Raw genomic sequence first — 21,976 nt, forward strand, 5'->3', positions numbered from 1 at the left:
AGCATCCGCCCTGAGGTCAGTGCTGCCGCTGTTCGGCCCCCCAGAGCAGAAGTCGTCGTCGTCGCTGCTGCTGGAGCGGGCGACGGCGTGCCGTTCGTCGGTCTTCTGTTGCTCCGCAGGCCCTCCCCCATCGAGTGGGGTTGTTCGTACCTGCGGAGGTGGAACCGGAGTTCCTTTTGTAATGGCACTTCGAATGCCAGTGTTTTTGTTCATTGTGGTTGTCGAGGCCTGAACATGTATGTAATTTTGGCACGGAGCCGTGTTTTTTCCTCATTTTCGAGCACTAAGACTCGCCTGTTGGTTGCCTGAACCGCTTCACCAAGCGTGAGTCGCCCCGTGTAAAGGTGACGAGTGAGGTATCCGTATCCCGGAGGCGTAGGAATCCCTCGGCTCGGTCGGCCTTGTTGTCCGAGGCTCTTTTAGCTTAGTTAAGGGGACCCCTTGGCCGCTCTTGGATGAGCCGAGGCCAGGGGTAGCGGTATCAGCATGAACAGGGGCAGAGTTGGCTCGAAAATGAAACCTGGTTGGCCGGAGCCTAGCCGGGTCGTCCGTTAGCAGGACCGACGCCGGAGTTGACCAGCCGAGGCCTCGGGTCGGGCTGACGTCCTTGGAGGACGGTTGGCCGAGGCCCCGAGGTGACCGGCCGAGCCGCCTGCTCGGGCTGGGTTCCCGGAGAAGACCCTGGCAGCGATTGCCCGGGCGTGGCGATGACGTCATCCTTCAGAGTGGAGATCCTCGGACCGCCTCGCCGTCCGAGGCTAGGTCGGACCTCACCGAAGGTGTCGTCGATGCCGAGGGTGTTGCTGCCCCCTTCCAGCGTCAAGACCCGAGCCTGCAGGATCCGATTGTCTTGTAGCGCGTGTTTCCTGCGGCCGCCGAGGCCAAAACACACCCTCGCTGTGTTGTAAAGTTGCGTCTCTTTTCCTCTTGTTTCGAGTATCTAGACTTTTTTGTCGGTAATAGGAATGTTTGTGCGAGCGAGAGTTGCTTCTCGCGGAAGGTGATGAGTGAGGTATCCGTATCCCGGAGGCATAGGAGTCCCTCGGCTCGGTCGGCCTTGCCGCTTACGCACACTCTTACCCGTCCATGGGGCTCTGTCACCGACTCAGTCGAGAAGGCTCGAAGGATCGCTTCGGCAGAAAAGCTTCCGAACGTGAAGACTTGTTTGGTCCGCGGAATCACTTATCCGAACGTGAGTTACTTATCGCAGAAGGTGATGAGTGAGGTATCCGTATCCCGGAGGCGTAGGAGTCCCTCGACTCGGTCAGCCTTGGCTGCTTACGTGTACTCCATCGTTTTCAGGATCCACTTTCCGAAGTAGTCAAAAAGCACGAAAGACATTCTGACAGAAGAGATCTTTCTTCGAGGAAAATTTCAACGCAGAGGGGTTCCCCCCCTTTTAGCCCCCGAGGGAGGGTCGGGCTTTGCCGAGGCGAGGCCGACCCTTCCTTGATGACTAAACTTTGCGTGGGTGCGAGGTATATGAACAACTTGAAAACATCTTAAGGGTAGAAGCGACGTAGTTGTTGGATGTTCCAAGCATTGTCGTAGACCTCGCCTTGACTGTTGGCCAGCTTGTACGTTCCGGGCTTCAGAACTTTGGTGATGACGAACGGCCCCTCCCAGGGGGGCGTGAGCTTGTGCCGCCCTCGGGCGTCTTGTCGCAGCCAAAGCACCAGGTCGCCCACCTGGAGGTCTCGGGACCGGACCCCTCGGGCGTGGTAGCGTCGCAGGGACTGCTGGTACCGCGTCGAGTGTAGTAAGGCCTTGTCCCGAGCCTCCTCCAGCTGGTCCAGCGAGTCTTCTCGGCTAGCTTGGTTGCTTTGATCGCTGTAGGCCCTCGTCCTCGGGGAGCCGTATTCCAGGTCTGTGGGCAAGACGGCCTCGGCCCCGTAGACTAGGAAGAACGGCGTGAAGCCCGTGGCTCGGCTCGGCGTTGTCCTCAGGCTCCAGACCACCGAGGGGAGTTCCTTCATCCATCGCTTGCCGAACTTGTTGAGGTCGTTGTAGATCCGAGGCTTGAGCCCTTGTAGAATCATGTCGTTGGCACGCTCTACTTGCCCATTTGACATGGGATGAGCCACGGCGGCCCAATCCACCCGGATGTGGTGATCCTCGCAGAAGTCCAAGAACTTTCTACCGGTGAACTAGGTGCCGTTGTCGGTGATGATGGAGTTCGGGACCCCGAAGCGATGGATGATGTTGGTGAAGAACGCCACCGCCTGCTCGGACCTGATGCTGTTCAGAGGTCGGACCTCGATCCACTTGGAGAATTTGTCGATGGCGACCAGCAGGTGCGTGTAGCCCCCGGGTGCCTTCTGCAAGGGGCCGACGAGGTCCAGACCCCACACAGCGAAAGGCCAGGTGATAGGTATCGTCTGCAGAGCCTGAGCGGGCAGGTGGGTCTGCTTCGCATAGAATTGACACCCTTCGCAGGTGCGGACAATTCCAGTGGCGTCGGCCACCGCCGTCGGCCAGTATAAGCCTTGTCGGAAAGCATTCCCGACAAGGGCTCGAGGCGCTGCGTGATGGCCGCAAGCCCCCGAGTGTATCCCTCGCAGGAGTTCCTGACCTTCGGCGACGGAGATGCATCGCTGGAGGATGCCAGAGGGGCTGCGGTGGTAGAGCTCCTTCTCATCGCCCAGCAAGACGAACGACTTGGCGCGCCGCGCCACCCGCCGAGCCTTGGCTCGGTCGAGGGGTAGCTTTCCTAGGTGGAGATATCGCAGGTACGGGGTCTGCCAGTCTCGATCAGGCGTGGCCCCGCTTCGCTCCTCCTCGACGCGCAGTGCCTCACCCTCGGGGGGCGAGGGTACCTCGGGCTGAACCGAGGGCGCCTCGGGCCGAGCTGAGGGTGCCTCGGGCTGAGCCGAGGGTACCTCGGACTGGGCCGAGGGCGCCTCAGGCTCGGGCGTGTCGTCAATCTTGACGGAGGGTTGATGCAGATCCCGGGAGAAGACGTCCGAGGGAACCGTTGTTCGCCCCGAGGCTATTTTAGCCAGCTCGTCCGCAGTCTCGTTGTAGCGCCGAGCAATGTGGTTAAGCTCGAGCCCGTAGAACTTGTCTTCCAGGCGTCGAACCTCATCGCAGTAGGCCTCCATCTTCGGGTCGCGGCAGTGGGAGTTCTTCATGACTTGGTCGATGACGAGCTGCGAGTCACCGCGGGCGTCGAGGCGTCGGACCCCTAGCTCGATGGCGATCCGCAACCCGTTGACCAGAGCCTCATACTCAGCCACATTGTTGGACGCCGGGAAATAGAGGCGTAGCACATAGCGTAGGTGTTTCCCGAGGGGCGAGATGAAGAGTAGGCCTGCGCCGGCTCCCGTCTTCATCAATGACCAGTCGAAAAACATGGTCCAGAGCTCTGATTGGATCGGAGCCGTCGGTAGCTGGGTGTCGACCCATTCGGCTACGAAGTCCGCTAAGACCTGGGACTTGATGGCCTTCCGAGGGGCGAACGAGATTGTCTCGCCCATGATTTCCACCGCCCACTTTGCAATCCTACCCGAGGCCTCTCGGCACTGGATGATCTCCCTCAGGGGGAAGGATGACACCACAGTTACCGGATGAGACTCGAAGTAGTGTCGCAACTTCCGCCGCGTCAGGATCACTGCATACAGCAGCTTCTGAACTTGTGGGTAGCGGATCTTGGTTTCGGACAGTACCTCGCTAACGAAGTAAACTGGCCTCTGAACGGGCAATGCATGCCCCTCTTCTTGCCTCTCGACCACAATCGCGGCGCTAACCACCTGAGTGGTCGCGGCGACGTAGACCAAGAGGGCTTCTCCGTCAGCTGGAGGCACCAAGATAGGCGCCTTTGTGAGGAGCGCCTTCAAGTTCCCGAGAGCTTCCTCGGCCTCAGGGGTCCAAGTGAAGCACTCGTCCTTCCTTAAGAGGCGGTACAGAGGTAGACCTCTTTCGCCGAGGCGTGAGATGAAGCGGCTCAGAGCCGCGAGACATCCCATAACCCTCTGTACGCCTTTCAAGTCCTTGATGGGCCCCATGCTGGTGACGGTTGCGATCTTCTCCGGGTTGGCTTCGATGCCTCGCTCGGAAACGATGAACCCCAAGAGCATGCCTCGGGGCACCCCGAAGACACACTTCTCAGGATTGAGCTTGACGCCTTTCGCCTTGAGGCATCGGAATGTCACTTCAAGGTCGGAAAGGAGGTCGGAAGCTTTCCTCGTCTTGACTACGATGTCATCGACGTAGGCCTCGACCATGCGGCCAATGTGTTCGCCGAACACATGGTTCATGCACCGCTGGTACGTCGCGCCCGCATTCCTCAAGCCGAACGCCATGGTGACATAGCAGTACATGCCGAAGGGTGTGATGAAAGAAGTCGCGAGCTGGTCGGACTCTTTCATCCTGATTTGATGATACCCTGAGTATGCATCGATGAAAGACAGGGTTTCGCACCCAGCAGTGGAATCCACGATTTGATCGATGCGAGGCAGAGGGTAGGGAACCTTCGGACATGCTTTGTTGAGACCAGTGTAGTCTACACACATCCGCCATTTCCCCCCTTTCTTTCTCACAAGCACAGGGTTGGCAAGCCATTCGGGATGGAATACCTCTTTGATGAACCCTGCCGCCATTAGCTTGTGGACCTCCTCGCCTATCGCTCTGCGCTTCTCCTCGTCGAATCGGCGCAGAGGCTGCTTGACGGGTCGGGCTCCGGCCCGAATATCCAACGAGTGCTCGGCGACATCCCTCGGTATGCCGGGCATGTCCGAGGGACTCCACGCAAAGACGTCGGCGTTCGCGCGGAGAAAGTCGACGAGCACTGCTTCCTATTTGGGGTCGAGCCCAGAGTCGATCCGGATCTGCTTGGAGGCGTCGCCGCTGGGGTCGAGGGGGACGGCCTTAACCGTCTCCACTGGCTCGAAGTTGCCGGCATGACGTTTCACGTCTGGCACCTCCTTAGAGAGGCTTTCCAGGTCGGCGATGAGGGCCTCGGATTCGGCGAGGGCCTCGGCGTACTCCACGCACTCCACGTCGCATTCGAACACGTGTTTGTACGTGGGGCCGACGGTGATGACCCCGTTGGGGCCCGGCATCTTGAGCTTCAGGTAGGTGTAGTTGGGGACGGCCATGAACTTCGCGTAGCATGGCCTTCCCAGTACCGCGTGGTAGGTACCTCGGAACCCGACCACCTCGAACGTCAGGGTCTCCCTTCGGAAGTTGGAGGGTGTTCCGAAGCAAACAGGGAGGTCAAGTTGTCCGAGGGGCTGGACGCGCTTCCGGGAATGATCCCATGGAAGGGCGCAGCGCCTGCTCGGACGGAGGACGGATTGACACGCAGGAGCCCGAGGGTCTCGGCGTAGATGATGTTGAGGCTGCTGCCTCCGTCCATAAGGACCTTGGTGAGCCTGACGTCGCCGATGACGGGGTCGACGACGAGCGGGTATTTCCCCGGGCTCGGCACGTGGTCGGGGTGATCGGCTTGGTCGAAGGTGATGGGCTTGTCGGACCAGTCTAGGTAGACTGGCGCCGCCACCTTCACCGAGCAGACCTCCCGGCGCTCTTGCTTGCGGTGCCGAGCCGAGGCATTCGCCGCTTGCCCACCGTAGATCATGAAGCAGTCGCGGACCTCGGGGAACTCTCCTGCTTGGTGATCTTCCTTCTTGTCGTCGTCGCGGGCCCTGCCACCCTCCGCGGGTGGCCCAGCCCTGTGGAAGTGGCGCCAAAGCATGACGCACTCCTCAAGGGTGTGCTTGACGGGCCCCTGGTGATAGGGGCACGGCTCCTTGAGCATCTTGTCGAAGAGGTTGGCACCTCCGGGGGGTTTCCGAGGGTTCTTGTACTCGGCGGCGGCGACAAGGTCCGCGTCAGCGGCGTCGCGTTTCGCTTGCGACTTCTTCTTGCCTTTCTTCTTGGCGCCGCGCTGAGTTGACGCCTCGGGAGCATCTTCCGATGGGAGGCCCTGGGGCTGCTTGTCCTTTCGGAAGATAGCCTCGACCGCCTCCTGGCCGGAGGCGAACTTGGTGGCGATGTCCATCAGCTCGCTCGCCCTGGTGGGGGTCTTGTGACCCAACTTGCTCACCAGGTCGCGGCAGGTGGTGCCGGCGAGGAACGCGCCGATGACATCCGAGTCGGTGATGTTGGGCAGCTCGGTGCGCTGCTTCGAGAATCGCCGGATATAGTTCCGGAGAGACTCTCCTGGCTGCTGCCGGCAGCTTCAGAGGTCCCAGGAATTCCCGAGGCGCACGTACGTGCCCTGGAAATTGCCAGCGAAAGCTTGGACTAGGTCGTCCCAGTTGGAGATCTGCCCCGGAGGCAGGTGCTCCAACCAGGCGCGAGCGGTGTCGGAGAGGAACAGGGGGAGGTTGCGGATGATGAGGTTGTCATCGTCTGTTCCACCCAGTTGGCAGGCCAGACGGTAGTCCGCGAGCCACAGTTCCGGTCTCGTCTCCCCCGAGTACTTTGTGATAGTAGTCGTGGGTCGGAACCGGGTCGGGAACGGTGCCCGTCGGATGGCCCGGCTGAAGGCCTGCGGACCGGGCGGTTCGGGCGAGGGACTCCGATCCTCCCCGCTGTCGTAGCGTCCCCCACGCCTGGGGTGGTAGCCTCGGCGCACCCTCTCGTCGAGGTGGGCCCGACGGTCGTGATGATGGTGCTCGTTGCCGAGGCGGCCCGGGGCCGCAGGCGCGGTGTTGCGCGTGCGCCTGGTGTAGACCGAGGCTTCCCACATGAATCGGGAAGTCGCGGCATGAGGTTCCAAGGGGTACCCCTACCTTCAGGAGGCAGAGCTCTCGGCCCGTCGGACCGCGGCGCCTTCCAGGAGATTCTTGAGCTCCCTCTGGATTCGCCGACCCTCGGTGGTTGATGGCTCCGGCATCACGCGGAGAAGCATCGCTGCTGCAGCCAGGTTCTGGCCGACCCCACTAGATGCGGGTGGTGGCCTGACCCTGACGTCGTCGGCGACGCGGTGCTGGAAACCCTGGGGTAGATGACGTATTTCTCCGGCCGGGGGTTGGCCCGCCCATGCCTGCCCGACGTCCCGGCGGATCGGCTCAAGCGCTCCTGTTCCCTCGTCGAGCCTGGCCTGTACCCCGCGGATTTGCTCGAGCTGTGGGTCATGGCCCCCCGCCTAAACGGGGACCACAGCTAGCTCCCGTGGGATGTCAACGCGGGGCACCAGCCTAGGGAGATCACCGTCCTCCGGCATGCCGAGATGATTGCCTTCGGAGGGACCCTCTAGATCGACGTGGAAACATTCGCGGCTTGGGCCGCAGTCCTCGTCGCCGAGGCTGCGGCTACCGTCGGAACAATCGGAGAGGCAGTAGTCACATGCGGTCATGAAGTCCCGCATGGCACTGGGGTTGCCAAGTCCAGAGAAATCCCAACAGACGCTGGGCTCGTCGTCTTCCTCGGACCCAGAGGGCCCGTAGGTCGAGACGTCCGTCAGCCGGTCCCAAGGCGACCACATGCGAAACCCCAGAGGGTTTGGACTCGCCTCTACGAGAGCGCCCGCCAAAGCGAGGTTGTCAGGCGGGTTGAGGCCGAATCCAAATGACGTGGGATGGGAATCGGTCGGTACCTCTTGGTCGACGAGCGGCGATAAAGTCACGTCGGGAACTGATTGCACCGTCGTCTCAGGTACGAGGGTGACGTCCAGCAAGCCTTTCGCGAGCGCGCTGGCGTCGTCCGCTTGCTCGGGATTGGCGTGTCGCGGGGAGACGGCGCTCATCTTCGTCTCAAGCGCGAAGTCGATACCCGGTGCGCCCCCCGTTGGGGTGCCGGCGCTGTCGACTCACTCGACAGCCGACGGGGCGCTGCCTCCTGCTTGGCCTTGGTTGCCCTGCCTTCCCCTCCGTCGGCAGGGAAGAAGGTGGGACGAGGTCGAAGGTTGTTCTTCCACCATGCGGGGAAGACGTCGTCGATTCCGCCGCCGGCGGGCGGGCTGTCGGCCGCCATTGTCGTTGTCGCGCGGCGATGGAAGGAGTATCATGTCGTAGCTGCCGTCGAAGGACATGAACTCAAGACTCCCGAAACGGAGCACCGTCCCGGGTTGGAGAGGTTGCTGGAGACTGCCCATCTGGAGCTTGACGGGAAGCTGTTCGTCAACACGCAGCAGGCCCCTACCTGGCGCGCCAACTGTCGGCGTTTCGAGACCGGGGGGTCCCTGGGCCGACGAGTGAGTGTCGCCGCGTGCCCCAGCCTAGATGGGTCGAGCGCGAGGGTGAGCGCGAAGGGGGGAGAGCGAGGCGGCCGGAGACCGGCGTGAGAGAGGTGGGAATCCCGCGGCCTTCGTGTTCGTCCCGCGCCCAGGTCGGGTGCGCTTGCAGTAGGGGGTTACAAGCGTCCACGCGGGAGAGGGAGCGAGCGGCCCCAAGCGAGCGCCTGTCCCGTCCTCGTCCCCTCGCGGCCAACCCTCTCTAAGAGGGCCCTGGTCCTTCCTTTTATAGGCGTAAGGAGAGGATCCAGGTGTACAATGGGGGGTGTAGCAGAGTGCTACGTGTCTAGCGGAGGAGAGCTAGCGCCCTAAGTACATGTCGTTGTGGCAGCCGGAGAGATTTTGGCACCCAGCTGGTGTGATGTCGTGGCCGTCGGAGGAGCGATGGAGCCTGGCGGAGGGACAGCTGTCGGAGCGGTTGGGTCCTTGCTGACGTCCTCTTGCTTCCGTAAGGGGGCTGAGAGCCGCTGTCGTCACAGAGTACGCGGGGCGCCATCATTGCCTATCTGGCGGAGCTAGCCAGATGGGACGCCGGTCTTGTTTCCTGCGGCCCGAGTCAGCTCGGGGTAGGGTGATGATGGCGCCTCCTGTTGACGTGGCTGGCCTGCGCCCTAGGTTGGGCGATGTGGAAGCTCCTCCGAAGCCGAGGTTGAGTCTGTCTTCCGTGGCCGAAGTCGAGTCCGAGCCCCTGGGTCGGGCGAGGCGGAGGCCGTCGGTTGAGGCCAGGGCGGAGTCCGAGCCCTGGGGTCGGGCGAAGCGAAGTTCGTCGTCTTCTAGGGCTGAGCCCGAGTCAGAGCCCTGGGTCGGGCGGAGCGGAGTTCGTCGTCTTCTGGGGCTGAGCCCGAGTCCGAGCCCTGGGTCGGGCGGAGCGGAGTTCGTCGTCTTCTGGGGCTGAGCCCGAGTCCGAGCCCTGGGTCGGGCGGAGCGGAGTTCGCCGTCTTCCGGGACTTAGCCCGAGTCCGAGCCCTGGGTCGGGCGGAGCGGAGTTCACCGTCTTCCGGGACTTAGCCCGAGTCCGAGCCCTGGGTCGGGCGGAGCGGAGTTTCCTATGGTGCCTTCGGCAAGGCCTGACTGCCTGTCAGTCGCACTCTGTCAAGTGGCACCGCAGTCGGAGTGGCGCAGGCGGCGCTGTCCTTCTGTCAGGCCGGTCAGTGGAGCGGCGAAGTGACGGCGGTCACTTCGGCTCTGCCGGCTGGGGGGCGCGTCAGGATAAAGGTGTCAGGCCACCTTTGCATTAAATGCTCCTGCGATTTGGTCGGTTGGTGTGGCGATTTGGTCAGGGTTGCTTCTTAGCGAAGGCAGGGCCTCGGGCGAGCCGGAAATATGTTCGCCGTTGGAGGGGGGCCTCGGGCGAGACGGAAATCCTCCGTGGTCGGCTGCCCTTGTCCGAGACTAGGCTCGGACGAGGCGTGATCGAGTCCCTCGAATGGACTGATCCCTGACTTAATCGCACCCATCAGGCCTTTGCAGCTTTATGCTGATGGGGGTTACCAGCTGAGAATTAGGAGCCTTGAGGGTACCCCTAATTATGGTCCCCGACACATTTATATGAGTTACATGTTTTGTTCTTTGGTGTTTACACATAATCCGTATAGATATTCGTATGTTTTCACTCTTCGTCTCCCCCCTTGAATTAACCTTTGAAAAAGGGCTAATTGTGGAGAGAAGCTTATAATTTGACAATTTGTGTTGCCTTTTTTTTATATTCTATAGTAATCAAAAGCAAGTGACCAACATGGTGCTCAACACTAGAGATAATTATATTTATCTAGGTTTATCTATTTATCTATCTAGATAAAATTGTAACCTAGTCATACATAAACTAACGAGTATGATGTTTTTGCTACAATCTAAACATGTAATGATTAGTTCACAAAAAAAATCACCTAGTAGACCAAAGAAATTGTATCTATGAATTAATTATACAAAAAGTATTGATCTAAAGTTATAAAAAAATATTGTAGTAAAGCATATCATAATACTCCATCTGTTCTAATTTACAATTCGTTTGACTTTTTTTTCTCAATCTGATCGGCTCGTCTTATTCATTTTTTGCGAAAAAAATAAAATTCAAAGTTATGTCTAGAAGTATCTTGGCCTATTAGAAGTTACAGATTTACATTATAATCCACATATTGGAAATTAAAGTTTTTATAAATTTACATCCTAAAAATAATTGCCTTTTTTATTCTTCTGTACTTTGCCTGCCTCGAGCATGGCTTATGCATGTTTCTATCTTGTTACGTAGTTAGATCATGTTTGTTTAGCACCAACCGTAATATATCACACTAGAAATTAATATTGGTCTATTCAAACTTGTTACCACTGATATTCAAGTGTGAATCATTACCGTTATCATTTATGTTACGATATCAATGCAAAATTAATAATAATAATAATAAAATTTGTTAAATAAGACGAGCCAGCCAAATTTAGGATAAAAAGTTAAACGAATAATAATTTGGAACGAAAGAGTATATGTTTATTGTGTAGATCTACTCATAGAGGCCAACAAAAAGTCCGTAATTATTAGATCATATATGACTAGATTATAGATTTAATTTCACTTCAAAACTATTTAACAAAAATAAACCTAGACATATTTATAACTCAATCATAATTTAATGAATACAATATTTTACTATAGATCAAGCATGTAATGTTTAGTCCATCATAAAAAATTATCATAATTAGATTATATAAAATATAGTTATGAATTAATTAAAAACATAAATCTAAAGTTACAATATAAATTTTATACTAAAGCACACCATATCATCTACTTGAGTTTAAAAAACTTGAATTTTCTATTATATGGTCCATTGTCCCAAATTAGTATAAGTTTTAGCTCTTGATTTTTATGATTATATTCAAAATTTCAAATGAATGATGATGAGGGAGTATATATTTTTATTTATTATAACTTTTTAATAAACCAGCTAAAATAAACGCAAAATAAAAAAACATCGAGAAAAACAGCTAAGAAGTGAAATGAGCTATTTACCGTTGAGAGTGAAAAAGGCTTAATTTGAATTGAATAGGCGAGGAGGCACAAATGGAATCATACCCCAATTTTTTTGTTTTTTAGCCCCTTTTGTGACACAAATTTACGTTTGGACTCCCAGAAATTTTATTTGCACGTTTGGACCCGATGTTCGGCGCCATAGGCTGTGGCGCCGAGGTAACACAGCTCGACGCCATAGTCTATGGCGCCGAGCTGTGACGTGGCCATGGCGGGCAGGGGTGACGTGGATGTCCGCGTGGCACCTAGCTCGGCGCCACAGATCTTGGCGCCGAGCTAGGAATTAACCGCAATTCCCTTTCTCTGCGTTTCTTCTCTGTTACTTTTCACTTATTCTACGCGCTCTGCCCTCCTCGCCGTTCCCGACCACCGCCGCCGTTGCCGACCACCGCCACGCTCTGCCCTCCCCGCCCGCCGAGCGCCGGCGACCGCGCCCGCCCGCCCCGCCCGTCGAGCTCGCCCGCCCGCCTCGCCAGCCGAGTTCGCCAGCGCCGGCCGCCGCGCGCCAGGCACCGGCCGCCGAGCTCGGCCGCCGCGCGCCAGGCACCGGCCGCCGAGCTCGGCCGCCGAGCTCGCCGCGCGCCCGGCACCACGCCAGCTCCCGCCCCGGCCACCGCGCGCCCCCGGCCCGGCCGCTGCCGCCAGGTATTTTTTTAATTACTTAGTTAGTAAATTGTTAGCTATTGTTAGGGTTTAGTAATTAGTTAGCTATCCACTTATTTATTGTTTAGTAAATAGTTAGATATTTTCTTGTTAGTGTTTATTAAAATAGTTAGCTAGTTTCTTGCTTAGCATATTGTTAGTGTTTAGTAAATTCTTCGTTATTATATAGTTAGCATTTTGTTTAGCGCATTGATATTACATGTTTTCTGTGTTGGCAACCATCGTGTTGTCGTTTATTTGCAGGTTCTATAAACATCACTTTACAGGGGAGGTGCTGCCAATTTTTTTATTGACAATAGTTTTTTTTGTACGTAGGTGTTCGTCCGACTTGACCTTCTCCACCGTTAGCTGGACTTGTACGCGATCTTAGGTATACATTGTTTTCGTACATTATTCATAGATTATGTAATTTCGTTTGATGTGTTCATTTAATATTTACTATATAGTTATTAGTTAATATATATTTATTACTTAGTAAGTTTTTAGGCTTAAGTATATAGCCATTATTGAGTTAGTAATCCATTTTTGCAATAGATGGACAGCCTAGTAACACTATACCATGGAGGACGGGTGGAGATAGATGCTTATGGGAATGTTACTTTTGATGGTATGAAGATCATGACCATGTTGTTCGATGAAAGACCATCTTTTGACAAGATTTTCGCTCGAGCTTGTGAGGAGATTAGTTGCGACATAAACGACCCTAGAATATCAATTCAGGGTTTGTTGTCCCATATTACATATGGAACAGTTGTCTGACGGTTGATCTCCATTACCTCAGAAGATGATTGAGTGATATATTTAAGAATTGTGAAGACGATGGTTCCACCATGTTTGGATGTGGTTGTTCAAAAGTTACATGTTAGTCATTGCTGAAGGACGTGATGATGAACTGCTAGAGGCTCCGGATAACGCCGACAGCATTGAGATTAAGGTAGGCTTACTTTTCAAGGACCTGCCTACACTGAGACGATGGCTACAGGAATATTCTGTGAACCGCAAGAGGCCGTTCAAGGTGAGACATTCGTATGCACAGCGTCGTTACACTGTTGTGTGCGAGGTGTCGGAATGTAATTGGATGGTATGTGCCCGAAGGCAGAAGGACACCGGAAAGTTTAAGATCACCAAAATTGTAGGTTCACACACTTGTGCCCAGACAGAGCTGAGCTCTAAGCATCGTCAGTTGACATCTACCCTGATTGCGAAAAGGATATTGGGGATATTGAAGGGTCAGCCAAACTTGAAGGTGAAGTCAATTATGACCATGACTTCGGAGCTGTTTGGTTACAGGATCAAATATGGGAAAGCATGGAGGGCAAAGCAGCGAGCATGGAAGATGATATACGGGGATTGGGAGGAGGGTTATGAGAAGTTAACCGCATTGTTCAATGCAATCAAAGCAAAAAACCCAGGCATGCATTACGAGTACATCCCCAAACCTAATGAATGGAGGAACGACAAAGAGATATTTTTTCGTGCTTTCTGGTGTTTCTCGTAGTGCGTAGAGGCCTTCAGGCATTGTCGTCCCGTGCTCTCTATTGATGGTACTTTTCTGCTTGGGAAGTATAAGGGCACATTGTTGGTTGCCATATCATGCGACGCAGACAACGCACTGGTTCCTTTGGCATTTGCTTTGGTGGAGAGGGAGAACAGAGATAGTTGGTCTTGGTTCTTGCGGCTTGTACGCATCCATGTCGTAGGCCCTGGACGCGAGGTTGGTGTCATATCTGATAGACACCAAGGTATTCTTAATGCAGTGCAAGAGCAGATTCCTGGCTACGCACCCATGCACCACAGATGGTGCACTCGACATCTAGCAGAAAATCTTCTTCGAAAGGATCATAGCAAGGCTAACTTCCCCCTTTTTGAGGAGGTATGTCGACAGTCGGAGGTTTCATTTTTCGAGGATAAGTTGAAGGAACTAAAAGATGCAACAAATGCTGAAGGTAAGAACTGGATTGCTGGATTGCTGAGGGAACCGCAGAAATGGACAAGGGCCTACGACGAAGGTGGCTGGCGGTTCGAGTTTCAGACTAGCAACATGGCCGAGTCATTTAACAGTGTGCTCAAGGGTATACGGGGCATGCCAGTCAATGCTATAGTAACATTCACTTTTTATAGGCTTGTGGCTTGGTTTAATGATAGACACGCGCAGGCCAAGGCAATGCAGACGCGAGGGCAGAGATGGGCACCTAAACCAACATCACACCTTAATAATGCAAAGGAACGTGCCCATAGACATGAGGTACAATGCTTTGATGAGGAGTTGGGTAAATACGAGGTAACAACACTAGGCGGCATAGCTTCCGACGGTGAGGTGCGACCTTCGAGGACACATGTCGTGTTACTTGATGCATTCTCGTGCGGTTGTGGTAAACCTAGACAATACCATTTTCCATGTTCTCATTATGTTGCGGCCGCACGTCATCGTAACTTTGCATTTGAGAGCAGAATACCTTCTGAGTTCAGTGTAGAGAGCTTAGTACGTACCTGGAGCCCTCGTTTTGAGCCATTTCTTGATGAGTCACAATGGCCAACGTACACTGGTCCGGTATACGTTGCTGATCCAGCGCATCGATGGGACAAACGTGGTAGTAGGAAAAGGAGCCAGTGCAACATGGTTATGGATCAGGTTTCCGGTCGCAGTAGGAGAGGTCGAGCGTCCCCCTTTCTCGTGGACCCAGAGCCGAATGAATGCGGAAAATGCGGTAGACTTGGCCACAACTCACGTACGTGCATTTGGACACTTAGTCAGGTGTGATATATTTTATTGTACACAAATTTTATTCTAATATGTCGATGTTTTTGTTACACTTTGTACACAACTTATATTCTAATATGTTGATATCTTAATTTGCAGGATGGCGCAGTTCCACTTGTTGGACCCTCACTACGACGAGCACCATAGGGGCCATCTCACCGCAGAGGGAGAGGTAATATTTTGCACATATATTAAATTTTCGAATTAATATATGCGACGTATATTTGACTAATGAAATTCTTTTGATTGCTAGGTGTTGCCCGTTCTGCGGGTCCGGACCCACGACCGGTTTCTGGAGGAGATGAGGTACGAAGAGAGGTACACTCCTCTCCTACAGAGGGCTGGCTTGGACGTCGTATCGTACCAGGTTCGTCGTGGGCTGCCCACTTTCAACCCAGCGGCGTTGACGGCTCTGGTCAACAGGTAAAGACTTCTCTAGTTGTTTAATATTTACAATTATCAAATCTACTTTGCATACTAATGATTTTGTATTCGTTTGTCTTCCAATAGGTGGCGGCCAGAGACTCACACTTTCCACCTTCCCTGCGGTGAGATGACCGTGACGCTTGAAGATTGCCAGAAGATTCTTGGTCTCAACATTATTGGTCGTCCAGTGACCGGTCAGGCATCACCAGGCGGTTGGAGGCAGAGGGTGGAGACCTTTCTTGGGAGACTACTTCCGGATGACCTACGAGGTAGCCACAACACCGGAGTCCCACTGACCTGGCTTAGGCAGACCTTTGGGCAGTGTCCACCTGGTGCAGACGAGCATACGGTTGGATACCATTGTCGAGCTTGGCTTCTCCATCTCTTTGGTTCAGTTCTTTTTCCAGACGCGACAGGCGACAGCGCGTCATGGATGTTTCTGCCCTGCCTGACTGACTGGGATACGACAGGAGGTTACAGCTGGGCTTCTGCTGTGTTGGCCTTCCTGTACAGGCAACTTTGCAAGGCTTGTCGTCGTTCGTCGAGGACCGCTAGCTTAGGTGGATGTGTCTACCTACTACAGCTATGGATGTGGGCACACATACCCGTCGGGCGACCCAGAGAGTTTCCTCCTCGTGAGTGGTTCGTGGTAGCCGGACATCGGCTTAAGCCCACGGCTGCTTACCGCTGGGACCAGGTCGAGGAGCCATTCACACGACACCAGCGTGCTTACGTGGAGTACTCAAACGAGCTCGACGCACTTACTCCTTCGATGGTGAGTTGTCTACTTTTATCTTTTTACATGTGCTTTCTACTTTTATCGCACAACACCAGCGTGCTTACATGTGCTTTCTAAAACTTTTGCAGGTGACCTGACAACCGTATCTTGATCCATATTTCGCCAGCATACAGTTGAGCAGCATGTCGCGTATGCGATCGTTAATGTACGAATCGACGAGCCGAGATCCACAACGCATCTTCTGTCCTATTATTCTCTTGGACTCTATTGTGCGCATCACCTCTCCTTTGTCGTCGTAACTCTCCCAACTGCATTCCTCGTCTCCTACAAAAAAATAGTAAGTACCGCTATAACATTACAGCTGGTGCAAAAACAAAAATACCAACCTCATCGTAATCGACCATATGTCCACAAAAATATCCAACACCAAGCTCGGAAGGAACTAATCCATACTTAGCTTCAATACCACATTTGCAGAGTACTGGATCAAATTTCACCTCTTCTTCCGCCCACTGATTGTATCTCTTTTCCTTTACCTCTGGCTCTGGCCAATGGGACAAAGGACCATACAACCACTCTCTGAAACGACACTTACGCCACCCGTATGGTTGCAGGAGACAAAATTAGTAATTTATTATAAATAATAACTAGTTCGTAAATTTAGCGTATCGATGGGCTCACATAATCAATGTTCGAACAACAGAACTGCTTCTCATAGTCTTCATCGATGACAGCACGGTCTCCACAATCGCATCGAGGCGGTGAGTCCATCCGTCTTTTTGTTGCTACCTCCTTCTCCGCATCCGTCATTGGTGGAGGATTCGGGGGAGGAGGTACCAAACGCTTAAAACGCTCATGACTAGTCCTTCCACTCAACCAATTAACGAAAAGAAGATATCGAGGGTCAAATTTATCAGGACCGTCGATCCACTGGAAAAAGAAACACCTCTGATGCCCCTAAAATAATGGAAAGGAAGCACTATTACACATCTACAAAATAATGAATGCGAACAAAATTAAGTGACAAGTCATAAGCTACGTACGTCCAAACCGCCACAAAGGTAGTAGCAGCGAGCAGCCGTGTCTGGATGTTGTGATTGATGTACCCAAGCCAGTCTGCCACAGTCACAGTTAGGCACGAGGAATTCAGGAGGAACAGGAGCATCCTTACTAGATACGTCCGGATATAACTCCCGACGACGACCTCTCTTCTGCCACAACGCCTCTCGGTACATGTCTTTCATCTAATAAACGATTATAATTATCACTTGTACCTAATATGCTTTATAATAAGTTTACACAAACTAATAATCGAAATGATAATATAATAGGTTTATACAAACTATTAAACTATGAGCAACTATGAAACTAACAACCCAATATACAAAACGAATCAGTTGGGCACCATACCTTGGTCTACGAAGTGAACCAACTCAAATCTTTGAATCCAGCAAATTTTGACGAAGTTTGGAAATGAGAAGAAATGTGCTGCTCTCGGCCAGCCGCGCGGCCGTTTTTATAGGCATTCGTAGCTCGGCGCCAAGATCTGTGGCGCCGAGCTACGAGGCCGCGTCGCCACCACGTCAGTGCCAGGTCAGCCCTAGGCGCAGGTAGCCGTTGCTGCCACGTCACAGCTCGGCGCCATAGGCTGTGGCGCCGAGCTGTGTTACCTCGGCGCCACAGCCTATGGCGCCAAGCATCGGGTCCAAACGTGCAAATAAAATTTCTGGGGTCCAAACGTAAATTTGTGTCACAAAAGGGGCTAAAAACAAAAAATTCGGAATCATACCCCACCCCCCCCCCCCCCCCCCCACCGTGCACGGACCGGGCGGGAAGGGGAGGAGAGTTTCCCGCGCTCAGACGGCGGCCACCCCATTTCCATCCCCCAAATCCTAATCTAGGGGTCTTCGGCCCGTGAATCACCGTACCTCATGGCCCCCAAGCGACGTCGCGCGGATCAGGGCTCGTCGGTGCCTGCGCCACCTCCTCCTTTGCGGAAAGCAAAACTTCAGCCGGTTGTCATCTTCGCCCACGGCGCCGGTGCCCCTTCCTCCTCCGACTGGATGGTCCAGTAAGCTGTCTCCGGTTCTCGCCCAAGCGGTCAATAGGATATTGTGATTACGTTCTTTGTGAAACATTCATCTCCTGTGGAAGCGGTGCCTGTATTGTGATGTGCTAAACTCACGATTGATTCTGCTAGTTGGAAGAAGATGGTGCAGGACGCATTAGATGCTGTAGCCGTGGTGACCTTTGACTACCCATGTCAGTTAATTCACTATTTCAGTCTACTACTATGCTAACTCGTTACCTTAGATTCTTGGATCAAAATTTGCCAGCAAGCTCTAAGTGGTCGCATGGCAACATAACAATGTGAACTCGCAGATATGTCGGGTGGGAAGCGCAGGGCGCCGCCAAAGGCAGAGAAGCTTGTTGATCACCACCTGGGCATCGTGAAGGATGCTGCTGTCAAGTATCAGGGGCACCCTCTTATTTTGATGGGGAAGTCCATGGGATCGAGGTAGTTTTGGGTTGACATTTTTAGTGTTTGTTTCATCATTAGTGCAGCTTTTTCGCTTAGTTCATCATTTTAGTACTTTTAGATTGTAATGCTTTAATTTAACACGTATGCTGTGCTGATACAAGTATCTGACAATGGTGTATTCAACATTGTCAGGGTCAGCTGCATGGTGGCAAGCTCCACTGAAGTTGATGTTTCTGCTGTTGTATGCTTGGGCTACCCGCTAAAGGTTGGCCAGAACATTGTTTTTTTGGTTCCCTTATACCTGGATACCACCTTCTATCGGTTAAAATACCTTGATTTGTTTGGTTTGCTTTTCAGGACGGTTTCTATTTACCTTATAGTGTTTGGTTGGTAGGTGTAACAAAACTGATATTACTGAGCGCATGATTTTTTTCTCTCGAATACGCATGAGAGTTACGTATCATTATATTAAAAGGAGAGGAAAAAAAGCTCTAGACCCAAAACAAACACACCCACAACAAACCCTGAAAACACACACACACACACACACACGAGAATAAGTATCAGCATCCATGTAGTACTGAACACCATACACAAACAACATGGATAAAAGCATTCGACACTTTGTCTTGGATGAATTTATCAATCTAACATAAATCAAATCTCCATACAAGTTGTTGCCATAAAAAAACTATCCAATGTCAGCAAAATTTTCTTCTTGGTATGTGATTGAATCATCAATCTTGACAGCTTTAGAAAATTATGAACTATAGCAAAACATCTCTTCAAGCTTGAAGTGCTTCACAAATGAGCATTGGCTTGTGAAATTCTTATATGAAAAGATTGACATTCAGAGCTAGCAGTAACCCAGCCTTCACTTCATTCAAGCCTCATCTAATGAAGGAGGAAAAGGAAACATGAATATAAGTTGTATTTACAAATGTAGCTGCTGCTGTTAGTCTTCAGACTAAGAAAAGTTTCTGCACCCAAAATGAGGAACTAATGGGGGTCAAAGGACAACCAAGGGAAGGTCATACATCTATTCAACAAGGTAGGTTGTGATGACCGTTGCTTATGATCCATATAGAAATGATAGTTTGTTGGAAGAAACTCTTTTGGACATCATCTATAAACTAAAAGGGGGTGAAGACACACCAGTGTATACGAATAAAGTAAAAAATCCTAACTCTTCAAGAGATTAAACCAACCAAAAAGTTCATCAATTTAAAATCACTGTATCAAAGTTCACTGTGAATAGATAACCCCGGGTTGGGAGAGGGATTAGCATTGTATAGGCCAGCAACTGGCATCTATTCACAGTGATCGATTATGGATGGGGCCAACCAAACACGAAGGAACGCTGTCCGGTGGCGCCGTGAAATGATGGAGGGTTAAAAAGGTCGAACCAAACAGCACCTTAGTCTGATGTCCTTATTAGAAATGGGTTTATATTTGGTCTACTTTTGTTAGAACAAAAAAATAGTTTCTCTGACTTTGAAGTAATTTTTTTGAGTTCACTTTTAATACTGATCCTTTGCTCCAAGCACATTCTTTGAGATGAGACTACAAATATCCTTGTCCCTCACTGAACAAGCACGTTTCTGCTCCTACCTGTCATGGTAGTCTGACCTTGATCATGTGGATTGCTATCCACACTCCTACCAGTAGGCTACCACCAAAAACCTGTACTGATCACAATCAAATTATAATTGGAAGAATCATATTTTCCATCTCATTGTGCTTTGTTCTACTTAGGGAGTGAATGGAGCAGTGAGAGATGAGACACTCTTACAGCTGAAGGTACCAACGATGTTTGTTCAGGTAATAGAATTTCTCTTTGGTTTTTTCCCCTGATATTGTAAAGTGAAAGGTATAGTAAATTGTTTTTTACATTTATTACCAGGGAAGTAAAGATGCCCTGTGCCCCTTAGATAAACTTCTGTCTACTCAAAAGAAGATGACCTGCAAGAATGAACTGCATATCATTGATGGCGGTGATCACTCTTTTAAGGTCGGCAAAAAGTACCTAGAATCTAAAGGGTTAAATCAATATGATCTTGAAATGGAAGCTGTCACAAAAATTTCACAGTTTTTCCAGGATTCCTTCACTGAGAGTTGTACCTAGCCGTTCTGTATATTTTCCTTAACACCTTCATGGTGACTAAACCTAATCTCTGTCTTCGAACAAGATTAATATGTTAGTGTAATATTTTGGTGTAAGATGCTAGTTCTGATTGACAGTCTGCACCCTGCATTATATGTTTATTAGACGTTACTCCCTCCGCTCACATGAATTAATCGTTTTAGGTTTGTCTTAGTCAAACCGGATGTTTCATAAGATTTTACAATATAAAAATAAAATTACTAGATTCATCACTTGAACTACCATAATATAATTCTTTTAGTTTAAAATAATTGAATCTTATATATATTGGTGGTCAAAGTTTAAATAGTTTAACTTAGGATAAAACTAAAATGATTAAATCATGTGGACAGAGGGAGTAACATGTTGGAAATGGGTCATGCTGTCCAGGGGCGGGCCTAGGATTTCGATGATGGGTATCCGGAATTTTAGTGGGCACAATTTTTTTGGCAGCATAAATTTGTTATCCATGGAAAACAGATAAATATTCATTGGACACATATATGGTATAATTTGTTATCCATGGCCATGAATATGAATATAATAAGGTATCCATTGATAAATTTTTCGTGGGTATGGATATACAGTATCCATATCCATACCCATTATCCGATGTGTATCTGACATTAGTACATATCTATACCTACGAACGTATATGAGTACGAGTATCGATTTAATTATCTCGTAGTTATGAATTTGTAAACCATATACTCGTGTCCTAACCGTACGATTGTTATCCCTAGTCGCATGGTAGGGAAATAAAAAAAGTCAGCGAAAAGCGAAGTTTGAGACAAATAGCTATAAAATAGTGTTATTTTATGTTTTACAATATTTTAGTGTATAAACTTAATATGTATATATATATATATACATAAATTTTGTTGGCAGAAAATAATGGCTATTCAATTGAATACCCTTGCTTCTACATGGGCCCGCCCCTAATGTTGTCATCTTCAAATTCACTCATTTCTTTTTTGGTTGCTTATCCGTGCATCATAAATATATTTCTTTCTTGGTTGCTTATTCGTGCATCATAAATATATATATATTTTAAACGTAACGGCAGGAGCTCGGCCTTTCAATTAAGAAGAACGGAATTGACCCAGTTTTAAGGAAAATTGGGTCTGAAACCTATGCAGCCCTAAACCCTAAACCCTAAATGCACAATCAACCCAGACAACAGAAGCCCCACGCACAACCCATCTAGAGGTAGCGTTGTCGAGCTCGACCCAAGGGACAAGTAGCTCCGACTTCACAAGACGGGCCGCACATGGCTAAAGAGAACACGATGATGCCTACATCCAAACATCGACACACAAAGAGGAAGATCGTGGTGCGCCGTCGTTGCCAAGCCTCAACACACCCCACGCGAGATAGCTCCAATTCTTCACCAACGAGCTTGAACCTTTGTCCTTGTTGGGGCGAAGGCAAAGACGCTACCCTTCGCTCCAGCCTTCGTCAATCTCGCTGCACCAACGGAGGCAAAACGATCGGCGGGGTCCACCCTTCGTCCTCTACACTACAAGACGAAGGCTTACGACGACGTCGCCCCGTCCCACGT

At 51.2% G+C, this 21,976-nt stretch overlaps 1 protein-coding gene across 1 annotated transcript; it reads left to right on the forward strand.

Moving 5' to 3' along the window:
- Positions 1–17,658: 17,658 nt before the first annotated feature.
- On the forward strand, positions 17,659–20,464 carry LOC100217269 (Esterase/lipase/thioesterase family protein). The gene is made up of 6 exons (NM_001143621.1): positions 17,659–17,861; positions 17,991–18,052; positions 18,173–18,308; positions 18,465–18,537; positions 20,028–20,093; positions 20,176–20,464. Exons 1-6 carry the CDS (start codon positions 17,722–17,724, stop codon positions 20,395–20,397), a joined length of 699 nt encoding a protein of 232 aa, NP_001137093.1. The 5' UTR covers positions 17,659–17,721; the 3' UTR covers positions 20,398–20,464.
- The last annotated feature ends 1,512 nt before the right edge of the window (positions 20,465–21,976 follow it).

The sequence above is a fragment of the Zea mays genome, chromosome 6 (genome assembly GCF_902167145.1).
Source record: "Zea mays cultivar B73 chromosome 6, Zm-B73-REFERENCE-NAM-5.0, whole genome shotgun sequence".
Taxonomy (NCBI): Eukaryota; Viridiplantae; Streptophyta; class Magnoliopsida; order Poales; family Poaceae; genus Zea; species Zea mays.